The sequence below is a fragment of the Mytilus californianus genome, unplaced genomic scaffold (genome assembly GCF_021869535.1).
Source record: "Mytilus californianus isolate M0D057914Y unplaced genomic scaffold, xbMytCali1.0.p SCAF_5, whole genome shotgun sequence".
In the NCBI taxonomy this organism is placed as follows: domain Eukaryota; kingdom Metazoa; phylum Mollusca; class Bivalvia; order Mytilida; family Mytilidae; genus Mytilus; species Mytilus californianus.
This window is the reverse complement of record NW_026262701.1, coordinates 6,280,186-6,293,642: the sequence shown is the minus strand read 5'-3', so window position 1 is coordinate 6,293,642 and position 13,457 is coordinate 6,280,186. Positions and strand designations below refer to the sequence as shown.

At 31.4% G+C, this 13,457-nt stretch overlaps 1 protein-coding gene across 1 annotated transcript in view; it reads left to right on the top strand.

The window, feature by feature from the left end:
* LOC127701800 (E3 ubiquitin-protein ligase RNF213-like) overlaps window positions 1–13,457 on the top strand; it is a 195,587-nt gene that overhangs the window by 109,649 nt on the left and 72,481 nt on the right. The window contains exons 25-31 of the mRNA XM_052205765.1: window positions 2,102–2,178; window positions 2,401–2,533; window positions 3,200–3,307; window positions 3,520–3,605; window positions 3,909–4,106; window positions 4,883–5,009; window positions 10,557–10,922. Coding sequence (XP_052061725.1) covers window positions 2,102–2,178; window positions 2,401–2,533; window positions 3,200–3,307; window positions 3,520–3,605; window positions 3,909–4,106; window positions 4,883–5,009; window positions 10,557–10,922 — 1,095 coding nt within the window. The remainder of the gene's footprint in view (window positions 1–2,101; window positions 2,179–2,400; window positions 2,534–3,199; window positions 3,308–3,519; window positions 3,606–3,908; window positions 4,107–4,882; window positions 5,010–10,556; window positions 10,923–13,457) is intronic.

The window sequence follows — 13,457 nt, the reverse complement described above, 5'->3', positions numbered from 1 at the left end:
AACAAATGTAACAAAGAAGCACATAAGCATACATCAAATTTAACAACATCATTTTGCTTTTTTTATTATACGATTTTATTTATCTATGTAAAATCCACCTATAAATTAAAGGATTGACAGATTTTAAGTACTAGGACCGAATCCTTACCCTGACAGATACATGGTTGGAGTAACTTTAAATCTCACATAGAATCGCGCGTTTGACGTCACACAGGTAGCTTTAAAATAATTTTGTCGTTCAAAGTATGACGGGATGCATAAGTACAGAGTCACGTCAAATGGATATCACAAAAAATAGACTTAACAGTGGAAGTAATATTAATAAAGACAAATAAAAGAATACTATAACACGTTATTAAGATGATAAACAACGTTAATACGCAGAATCTGTACTTCAAGACCATCGTGTATTATTTGTGAAGTTGATACGGAATATTTATCAACAAGGTCTTGGTACCTTCCGATGAACTTTTTTTTATAAAAAGGACGAGACGTTCTTTGACATACCCCTGGTTCATCAACTTTCTGCCCAGACACTGGTGACGTTTTACAAAGTCTGAGTAGGAGCTGCAAGCTCTTGAATACCGAATAAATTTGAAAATGTATATCCCATATGCAGGTGTAGTTGGTATATTGCTTCTATTTGTATTTGAAAGTTTCACATACAACCTCCTTGCATACAAGATAATAAAACATCAATGGAAGTGAACCAATCAAATGTTCACGCCTTTTTATCCTATGTACAAGCTTAAGTAACCATGTCACCTCAGATTTTCAAAAATATCTAATAGAAATACCAAATAAAAAAAGAATAGTGCTTCAAAACACCCAATATATATGTTTGTGACTCAGAAATTTTTTTCTGCAATGACATGCAAGGCTTATTTCCATCAAATGTCAATTTTAAGGGAATATGTTTTTACCTTTTTTCGGATGTAACTGGATATGACGTACTATGATTTGGTGTTATTACACGAATGACCTCTATCTCGTCATCTTTTCCTCAAATGTGACCTATCGCATAAGATTTATCACCGAATTTGTACTTACATGAGCAACATTACGGGTGAAACATATGGAGCAGGATCTATTCAAACGTCAGGTGCAATTTAGATTAAACCTGTTTTATGGTGGGGTTTATGTTGCTTAATTTTTAGTGTTTTGTGAATAGCTTTGTGGAACATAATACTGTTGGTCTGTTTTATTATATCCTTGGTATCTCTTCATCTACTTTTTAATCAACATCAATATTGCACTGCTTTTTCATATTGGATTAATTTATTACAAAACTATACATTTAGACAAAGATGAACAGTGAAAACTCCCACTTGACTTTAAATCGATGCGTTTGTAATGATATCTTCTGATTTTCTATCTTTTCATAAAGGACATGCAATGATGAAACTTTATTAAAAATGTTCTGTAGCTAAAGACTTTGGGCTGCGAAGTTAAAAAAAAGAAGCTTTTACTGAAACAATATTGTTTTATCAATTTCAATTTGTTTATATCTGCTATTTTTCCTTTCGGATTGTTGTAACATTTTGATGTATGTTTTCATTATGTGGTTTTCTTAAAATGTTTAATTTCTTCTCCTCTCTCGGAGTCTGATGATAGCCCCTCACCACCCGCGCACCAGAGAGAGATACAATTATAGATGTCCATCTCGACACTTTTTAAATACTTATAGACAATTATACTGAAAAAATGCATACATGGTAGGATTATTTATCATCGCATTATTTTGACCACACAATACCATTAATTTGATTTGAAAATTGTTACACGTTTAATGGCAATAAGACAATTTAACAAACTTAAGTAACAAATTTCCACCTTGTGAACGCAACTCCTCTTGATATCCTTATTCAAAAAGTACTCTTGTGTAGTTAGCCATTCTTAAACGTCATTCTTACTCGACGTTTTTTACAGGTTCTTTCAGACATTTTATTCATGTATAATGTGCAGCTGAATTTGGCTTTATATTGCTAAAATTGTAATAAATAGTCATCACATTAAAAATGTGTCGATCATGACTTTCCATTGAAAAAATTCATCAGCATTGTATTATCTGCTTTTAGAATATTTATATTTTTATATATAGCCAAAAGATGATGATCCTGACAATTCGCCACCAGGACTGATCCAGGCTTGTCTAATAGGAGACAAAATTTCCAATAGGTATTTATAATTATAAGATAGACATACATTTTCCAATTTGCTTATTACGATACATTAGATAACCATAAGACATTTATTTTTCAAAGAGTAGGACAAAACAATAAAAAGATGTTATCATATTTTCTGTATATTGTTATTATAAGTATCTTAGAAAGCACTAAATAACATATTCTTAGATCAAATATTAAACGTAAGATTTGTAGTCTATTGATTTTATTTTAGTGAGACTAGATACCTGTTACTATTGACAGAGAATTATGGTGCTCTGACAATATTACAGCAGAAAATCTTTGCCATGGAAAATGTAATGGTTATTTTTGGTAGTAGCTTTCCTAGCGACCAGGAATACACACAGGTTCATTATATCTATATCTATACAGTTTTTGTAGTAAAAATATATAGTAGAAAAGAAGAAAAGAATATAATTTCCCCATTGATTGAACACAAGCTAATCATTGTAAGAAAAATCAAGGTTAAATACCACTGTCTGTAAATATTCATAGTTCAATACATATTTCATCTATTAGCAATAAATTAATATCACTGTAGTTTACCTATGTTCAAGCCGGTATAGTATTAAATACTTCTTGCTTAGTCGGAATTAAACCAAATGGTAAACAACACATATATTTGGTTGCTCTGATTGAGAGCAATGAGTAAATAGATCACTTGAGGTAATAAGAAATGCGTTATCGAGACACGAAATATATATGTTATAGTCAAGCTATTATGATCTCATCTCGGATCACAATCTCACACAGTATGTATACATGATAAAATCCGACTATTAAAATTACGATTATTGCTAATAAATTGGTGACTTTAAAGTAAAGGTCATCAAAATATTTTTCAAAACATAAACTATCTGTAAAAACTTGATAATTTTCTTTCATTACTTATTCCAAATTGGGAAAAATAACAATCCATCTCACATTTGTCTTGCAATTGCTTTTGTAAATTATATACAAGGTCTGTTATGGTACAGATATCTTATTTTTCTATTTTTGATTCATGTCAACAGATATGTAGAAATATCAATAGCGTCAAAGTTTGTATGGAGACAGGTAGCACAGTTATCTTGCTCAATCTGGAAAACCTGTATGAAAGTCTCTACGATGCATTGAATCAGGTATTTTCACACAATAAGAACAACAAACTGGTCTATTTACAGCAATATATATGTAAAAAAAATGTCAAGCAAGCGAAAATGTTAGAAAACGGTTTTATTTTTTTAAAAGGTGAAAAAAGACGAAATTTAGAATATTATATTTTAGTTAGATTTTTAAATTTAATTTTTTATATGTGTGTGCTAATTACCATTTAAAAAAAACTATATTTCAGTATTATGTAGAATTTGGTGGCGAGCGATACGTTGATCTTGGTCTTGGTACACACAGGGTAAAATGTCGAGTCCATAAAAAGTTCAGGTATTCATATACAAATACTCATCATAATATGGTAATTTTGAGAATTCTCTCTTAAATTTACAAACCAGATAGAGTTTCGTTTTCTTCAGATCGAAGATTTCCTCTCATGACAAGTGACACAAATATCGGATCAGTCTAATAAGATTTTTTTAATTTGTATTTTCATATGTTTTTTTTTTTATCTCTATCAATTGGCCTTTCACAGACAGGGTTAATTTGTATTAAACAAAACGTTCGTCTTATGTCTTCAACTTTCATTCTGATCTTTGATTGCTTTTCATTCATGCTAACTTTCTATATCAGACTAATTGTGGTAGCAGAGAAACAGATTGTATACGACAAGTTTCCAATACCACTGATCAATCGTCTGGAGAAACATTTCTTGTCATTGAAGACCATGCTTACAGCAGCTCAGCTACAACTGACAGTTAAATTACAGGAATGGGCACACAAATTTTGTGAGGTGAAAGTACCATTGCATATGAGACATCTTAGACCAAGGTTTGTTAGTATAACGACAAGCGTTAATGGTTATTATATATCCTACGAATGATGGTTTGTTATTGTTTTCGAACTTTTTAACATTTGAAAGTTTTATTGCAACTTAGGTATCTCGCGGTTTGTTTATTCAATTAACCAGTATTTTTTCACAAAAACAATTATCTTCAGACATAAGATGGCTAAGGTATAATACACAAGCGTAACAGAATCTTTATCAATTCAAGATTTAAACTAGAAAAATCAAATCTTTATTGATTCACATTGATACACTTTTTGAAATCATTTTTGAAATGTTAGTTTAACAAATTACCATGTTCATAAAGTCAAATCCCTTGCAATCTAGACAGTATAAAAGACATGACTAAATTTTATGACGCCAGACATCAGTTTAAATTACATTGATAGTACATCTAAAACTTCAAATGAGACAATTAGCTATATAATAATGCATTATTTAAGTTTGCACAATACGCAGTGTTAACCAGAGGTCAAATGTGTGCGAAACGTTGATTGTTACAATACTATAGTGAAAACTTTACTTCACGATACAAGTAGATTTAAGCATCATTTTTCTGCTGCAAATTTTGTCACATTTAATTTATTACTTGGACTATCATGACGGTACGTTATCGTAAACCTTATACACGTTGTTTTATTTTTGATTATCAATGAATTGTTAAACGGATTGAAAAAAATGTCATAAATTAAAGTACTTGCAGTGCATTTTAAACTGTATTTTTATTAATTTACCAGTGTACAAATAAATATCATTTTAGGCAAGATGCCAAAAAGATTAATGAAGCTTTTATTGGATATCATGCCGATGCTTGTGCAGCAATTATACTTCATGCTTGTCAAGAAAAGAATTGCACTGATGAAAATATTGTCGAGTTAGAAGAAGAGGTATTGAACACCGTTTGCTATCAAAAGCGCGTTTTGATAAGCGTTGAACTTGTTTTATTTCCCATGACTATTTTATGTAGATTTTTAAAATAATTTATTGTCGTGTATCACAGTCTCAGAAGGCAAGATATTATAAGAATGTCATAGGTCCGCTTTATGTTAATCCTGCATTTAAATCTGTTTTGTCGGAATTAATAGTTGACAGCTTGACTATGGACCACGTGACGGAAGGCACATACATTGCCGAAAAAGCTTACCTCTTTTCACTCTTAAGCTATGTTATTGAATACATAAAGATGTTGGATCGACATAACAATAGCACCAAAGCAATGGCACAGAAATTCAAGAGAAATTTAGTCTTCAGTTATAAATAGATATCTTGAAAGATATATCAAATTATATTGTTGTTAAACTTACCTTTATCATATCTTTTTAAACATCAGCATAGTACATTCTAGATGCTGCTAGTATAACCCTACATGGACGAAAATTTTTTCAAGTGACAAATTGCAAACGAACATTTTGCATTTTGCTTTAAATACTTACGCAATATTACTTTGAAATTCAATTTCACCTTTCGTATATGTGTTCATCGGTTCTTCACGTAGGTCTTTTTAATTCAAGGTACTAGATTTTTCCAAAGAAATTCTATTGTGGTGTGCATCTCCTTCGGCAGTACTATTGAAGGAAGATAAAATCATATTTGCAAAATATTTTCTCGACCAACATCACGAAAACCTGTTCGATTATCTACATTTTAAGTTAGATGATCTGAAGGAACCAAATCTTACTGTTCAGGTAAGGCGTTTAAAAGTTGGTTCTTGAAAAAAAATGGAAATGCATTTTCAATCTATATATACTTACTTGTACTATTTTTAAGTGTCCTAATTCTGTTTACCATCCCGACATTCAGTGTTCATTATTTTCCACATAAGAGTTGTACACTTATCTTTATCGATTGGTATGAATGATTTGACAATGGTAATATTAATGAGTCAATCATCAAATTTATACAGCGACGATTATTCAATCAAGGGAATAAATTGAACTCTGTCATGCAAGGTATAAAAGATTGAGATGTTTTACTGGTTAGTATTATACGTTCTATTGGTTTAAAAAGAGAGATAAGGTACTTTGGACATATTCAAAATAGTCCAAACGAAGGTTGAATTAAGATGTTGATTTCTTTTCTTTTCTTCAAATACGGAAGTAAACTCCAAACTAAAAATATATATTATTCCGTGCTTGCAATGAAAACATTTTTATTTATCAGTTATGTAAAAATAAAATTATAGTTTCATAAGTTTAATTATATGTCCACTGATTAAAACAAACTTTATGAAATATTAAATCTCATGGAATTCCCCTTTCCTTTAGTTACGTTGCTGATCTTTTCGAATATAAAGTAAATATTGAAATGTTTTAATAATCATTGCATTTACTTTAGATAACAACTCATTCTAAATTGCTCTCAAATGCTGACATATACATGCTTTGTAAATCCATGACAAGTTTACGAAGAGACGATGTGTTATTGGTGACATTGCAGTCATTTGATACAGAACAACAATTTAGGAGTCAAATAAGGTAATTCTAATTTTGCAAATAATTATTTGATAAATTCTATTTAGAAAAAATTTGAATTTGAATTGTGCGACAAACAAAACTTGATTTTTTATGTATTTTTTTTATTAAGGAAAAGAAAATAGAATATGATTTACCTATTGCTTTTATAAATAGGTCTTTGTAAAACGTTAGATATATATTCTATCAGGAACTTCAATAGAAATAGAAATTAATTTCAAGAAAAACCATTGTGTTTATTTAAGTTTTATAAATTAGACCATTCTACTAACTATTTCTCGATTGGATAATGCTTTTGATTCGCCAATCTCACTTTATAGGATACAAAAAACTTATCAGCTGTATACTGTGATGTAATTTAATTCACCCCTGACAGTGTGAAAAAGTTGGAATGTTAATGCATATATACTGATTCTGATGCAGAAAATTGTTAAACCCGTTACAAAGCAATTTTTAAACATACGCACATTATATGGTACCATTGAAGTCATTTGTTAAGACTGACGTTGAAGGTGTGAGCATGACTTTTTATGTTCGTTGACGCCACAACACTGTATAATCCTGTATGCACACCTATTTCCTAATCTGTACAGTGTGAATAGGAGGAGGCTGGATCCTTACCCTACGCTGGCGAAGATGATATCCTCAATTTACTAATTTTAGCTTGTATCTCACTCTTAAAAATCTTGTTAATAAAAATCAATACTGTTGCTGTTAATGTAAAAGTATATATAAAAAAGAAACCATCAGCCGGTAAGTCTTTGATTATGTTCCAATATAGCATACATATTGAACTTGAACATAGAAGTTTATTATTACTCGTTACCTGTTTTATATGGGATGGTGCAGTGTGTTTTGGAAAGAAACTTTAATAAAAAATAGAAAAATCTAATACAGACAAAGGCATCATTGTTTGAATTTGAACAAGGCATGAGAAAATTATTCCGTTGACGAACCCTTTCTCTTTTTGTTGTTACCATGATTTGTATATTTATAATTGATTTATGAGATTTTAAACTCGGTAGACCACTGTTACCTTTATTTAATTCCGTTCCCATAAGTTAAACATTATTTTCAGGTCCTTTTTTCAACATTCAAACACTTCAGATCTTCTGCTGATAGTCCAATGTGATTCTGGTGATGACAACGAAAAGTTGATTGCTTGTGCAAGGTACGCAATTAAAGGAGAACTGCAACAGGCGTCTGAAAAGACATCAAATATTCATGTCGTTTTACTGATTCAAGTACCTGGCATAGCATGTGGACGATTCACTGGATTTCAGGTAAGATGATTAAAAAACAAGTATTATAGAATTATCCAATGCATTGTTGGAAAGTTTAGATGGATTCTATCTTTTACAAAAATCTTCTCTTCTGAAACTACGTTCATTTACATGAACGAATTCAACCAAACTTGGCCACTATCATTATTGGGGTATCTAGTTTAAAAAAATTGTCCGACGACCCTGCTTACCGACCAACATGGTTGCAATGGCTTAAAATAGAGCAGATAGGTTAAATGTAGATTTTGGCATATATATCTTGAACAAAGCATTTTGATGCAAAACTGGAATGTCTATTATGTTTTCTTATCCCATTAGTATAAGGCTATATATATCAAGAGTTGACACAAAAATTTGATATTTTATTAATAGATCACAGATAAAAAAAAAAAAGGCAATAGTAGTACACCGCTGTTCAAAAGTCATAAATCAATTGAGAGAAATCTAGACAGAACAAGGAATTATTTGAGTCTATATAAAAAAGAAGATCTCGTATGATTGCCAATGAGACAACTCTCCACAAGAGACTAAATGACGCAGAAATCAACAACTATAGGTCGCCGTACGGCCTTTAACAATGAACAAAGCCCATACCGCATAGTCAGCTATTAAAGGCTCGAAATGACAAATGTAAAACAATTCAAACGAGAAAACTAACGGCCTAGTTTATGATAAAAAAAAATGAATGAAAAACAAATATGTAACACACAAACAAACGACAACCACTGAATTACAGGCTCCTGACTTTTGACAGGCACATACATACAGAATGTGGCGGGGTTAATCATGTAAGCAAGATTCAAACCCTCTCCTAACCTGGAACAGTGGTGTAACAGTACAACATAACAACGAACTATAAAAATCAGTTGAAAGAGGCTTAACTCATCAGATGGATACAAATAGAAATAAAACTTACCAAAACACAAGAGTAATTTGTTTTTAAATTTGGCATTTAGATTAGAAATGTATAATGTTCTTCGGCTTATTTAGTGAAATAAAGTGTTAAAAGGCATTGGCTTATATCAAAACGATAAAACCTTTTTTGTTTTTAAATATAATAGAAATTGGTTGAGGAATTCATATCCAAAAGGTAATACTCAAACGTTTCGTTTGAAAAAGTAGTTTAATGTTTGATTTGTGTCAGATTTTGGCTTACTCGGCTGTGTATTTTTATGTGTTGGATTAAGTTGTTTTATGTAATGTATCCGTTTTTATTCTGTAGTAAGTCCCCACTTTGGTTTTATCATGTATATCTATTATATAGTCATTTAATAAAATTTACTGTTTGCAAAAGTATATATTATTCGAAATAATAAGGATGTTCTTGTCCCAGGCAGAAAACCCTGGCCGTGTTAGGCGCAACTTTTTTGGAAGTTTTGGTCCTCGGTGCTCTTCAGCTTTGTACTTGTTTTGGCTTCTAAACTTTTTTCATCTGAGCGTCACTGGTTAGTTTTGTGTGGACGAGACGCACGTCTGGCGTATTAAATTCTAAACCTTGTACCTTTTGTTAGCTATTATTCGTGTGTTTCTTTGTCCTATATGTTCTCCCATTTATTTGTATTGTAGTCATGTCATGTAATATTGTCATTTTAATGTTATATTTAACATTGCCATAAAAGCGGGAGGTTTGGCATGCCACAAAACCAGGTTCAACCCACCATGTTTTTCTTAAAATGTCCTGTACCAAGTCAGGAAAATGGCCATTGTTATATTATAGTTCGTTTCTGTGTGTGTTACATTTTAATGTTGTGTTTTTGTTGTGTCGTTGTTCTCCTCTTATATTTGATGCGTTTACCTCAGTTTTAGTTTGTAACCCGGATTTGTTTTTATCTCTATCGATTTATGAGTTTCGAACAGCAGTATACTACTGTTGCCTTTATTTTTATGGACTTTCCCTTTTTAAATTTACCTTAGTGTTCAGAATTTAATTACACATCTTTTCACACAACGTTTTTCAAGATAAAGGGTAAAGAAATTTGATATTAAGGTAGATCATAGGTATATATTTCTTGAGATAGAATTTTCTTATACTTTGCCAAAATGAAGATTTTACTATGGTTTTTTAAAAAATATAATAAAAAGTATGGGTCACCGTGCTATTTTCCAAGCTATGAGTCGTTGAAAATTGCCTAAATTTGGTTAGATTGTTCACATTTGTGTGCATAAAAAAATATCTATGAGATAGAATTTTGAAATAAATTGTGAGAAGATAGGATTTATAATATGTTTTAAGAAAATAAAAAGAAAAAATGGTGTCACCGAACTTGTTTTCTTGCTACAAGTAAAAATTAAAAATTTCTCAGTCCAGTATATATTTTTTACTATAAGAGTTATCTTCCCTGAAATGGCTTATTTGAAAAAATTGATTAAAAAAACATAAAATTTGATATTTGTTTAAATATTTTGACTTATACAATAAATCACCAATTTTTATTTACGTAAATTAACAGTCTAACCAATAAATTGTAAATCTATCTCCAAATTTGCAGATTTTGGCAAATAACTAGACCGATTTTGTACTGGGATTGTACAATCCAAGATGGTGGTATACCATGAATCTACCTTAATTCGCGCTAACATACTTAAAAACGTCTGTTATTCAGAATAATTCAGAAAAAAATATAAAAACAGTTGAAATTAACAAGCATTTGTTTCGTATATTTGTCATTGTTTATTCTAGTGTGGGGCTTGGCATTCTGTCCATATTGACGATGTTCATCCTGAAGACGAGGATATACCTACAGTGGCAGAAATGTATGTACAATCAGTCGGTGATCTATTATATCCTGTCATAAATGAATCGCAGGATAAATCAGACAAAACAGAAGATGTAGAAATTCCGGCTGATGAGGGATTGTCCAGTAAAAGTTTGAAAGATGAGGAAGAGCCTTTCATCACAGAAGAGCAAGAGACAGACCAATTTAAAAGTGAAAATAGTAGTAATGCGCTTGAATTGGAAAGATTAAATGATTTCATTGCAGATCGAGATACACAGACAGAAGCAGAACCTAAAACAGAGGCTCCTGGGAGCTGGAACGGACTTCTGGTACGAATATGTAGCTGTTTTATTTAGTTGAGCTTAACTTATATAAAATTATTATTTGAGTAAAGTGCTTTCTACACGATTATCAGACGGTATGGTTATAGCAACTTGTCTATTGTTATAAAATAAAGCGATGTGGTAGTATTTCCACAAACGAGACCAATTAACAAAGGTATTGAACAAAAACCAACGATCTGATTAATTCATAATTGTCGTATGTATGTATGTATGGATGGATGGATGGATGTATGTATGGATGGATGGATGGATGGATGGATGAATGGATGGATGGATGGATGGATGGATTAATTCATAATTGTCGTATGTATGGATGGATGGATGGATGGAAAAATTAGAAAGGGTAAACACAAATAAAAAGCTCCATGATAAAAAAGGGATAGTATGCGGCGAATTGAAGCATTCAATTTTGGTCTCGACTGCGATGAAAGTCGTGGAAAGCGAAACTTTAGTTAGTTTGATAGGAACTACTTGTGAACGATAAATTCCATTTTGTATGAAGTTAGAAGTTGAAGTATGTAGTTGCATTACTATCAGTACGTATCAGTTTGACTATTTTGAGGCCCTGTTTCCAAGACCATGGTTTAGTGACTTTGAATGAATTAGCAATTTTGAATGTTTAGTTTTCTACTTAAATTAGTTTGAAAGTTTGAAATGCTCACAACAGACAACGATAATTTCTCTATCACTATTGTGGTCTGTACACTTCAGTGTTTTAACCTTTTCGAGACTCTCAACACTACTTTAAGACCCAGAGACTTCTGGATTAATTAGAAATGTTGCTGTCTATCAGATTGTTCATTTCTGAATTTTATGCCGACAGTCGAGACATATCTCCGTGTCACAGCTTATTATATAGCTTTTAAGGATACTCTATATATATGTTTTTACACATTTTCAGTGGTGCTGTAGTCGATCTGTAAAGCAAAATAGAGTTTTTCTTGATCTGAGTTATCACGGTTATAACACGTTGGATGAACACGAAGGCGTCAGAAAGCATTCAGTGGTAATGCCTGTTGATTATAGGAGGGATACCACCGATATTTTACTGCAAGAGGGAAACAATCATACTGTAGAGCCTTCATTGACTGACAGACCAACAAAGATTACTGAAAAACCAAAACGGAAGGGTCAAAATTCAGTACAAATCGAGAATGCCAGAGATAAGATTCAAAACCTAAAGAAACATTTCAAAATGGATAATCTTATAAAAAACTGTATTCAACCTGCTCTGCGCTTTGTGAAAGACACCCAATCTAATCCTCCTAAGGCTTTATACAGATTAAAGATTCTTATGAATTGGCTACAGAAAAAAGAAGGTATTTCTGAAATGATATCTTAATTTTTTACATGAATTATCAATAAATGAACTGTTTACAAAATTCGACATTCTTCGAAATAATAAGGAATAAATTGCCTTAGATGTATTCGCAAAACCATCCGTAATTTTTAGTCAGCAATGACCTTCTATTTCGTATTTCATATAGCCTTTGAATGTTTCATTCGAGCATCACTGATGAGTATTTTGTAGACGGAATGAGCGGCTTGAGTACAACATGAATTGCAAGTATCTTTGATGAGTTGTTTATTGAACAATTTTTAAATACTTCAAAAATGTTGCATAATTGAGGTTTTTTTTATTATTATTTATTAGAGATTATTTTCTAATGTTCTGCAATGTTTTGTTTAAATCTTTTTGAAACGAAAACTTACTAAAATCAGTTTATACCTCTTTTTGAAGAAAACGAAATTTCCAATAAAACCTCATAGGAAATACACATGTTTATATGACATCATGACAATGCTGACTTGTATATCGTTGAATAACTAAGATTAATCAACCGCATGGCATAATCAACTACGTTTTGTAATGCTTTGGTTTTTATAGGGTCCAAATTGTAATTATTTTGACTTAAAAATTGAGCGTCTAGCTTAACAAATTTTCAAATGGTTCTTTTCATGAGTTTTTCCGGTCATACTCTTTTATATTTTTTTTACGTGAACATCACTGCACTTACTTTAATGCATAATAAAATTGCCGTTATAACTGCGCCTGTGCAATACATACTACCATCATACTATATCGATTTACTTTTAATTTCCATGAGATTAATTATTCCCATTTTTCAGATGACTTAACACTTTTATCCGGAATAAACAAACATTTGTCCATTCTCTTAAAGCAGAGAGAACAAATATCTGGTACATTAAGTACAAACTGGTTGGCACAGGAAGCTATTAAACCTCAGAACGTTAACAGACCTGGGACCTTTAGGTTTGTATACTTTCGAATAAAGACAACAGTAGTATACCGCTGTTCGAAATTCATAAATCGATTGAAAAAAAAAACAAATCCGGTTTACAAACCAAAACTGAGGGAAACACATCAATTATAAGAGGAAAACAACGACACAAAAGAAACACAACACTAAAATGCAACACACACAGAAACGAACAACGGCAATTATCCTGACTTGGTACAGGACATTTTAAGAAAAAAAATGGTGGGCTGAACCTGGT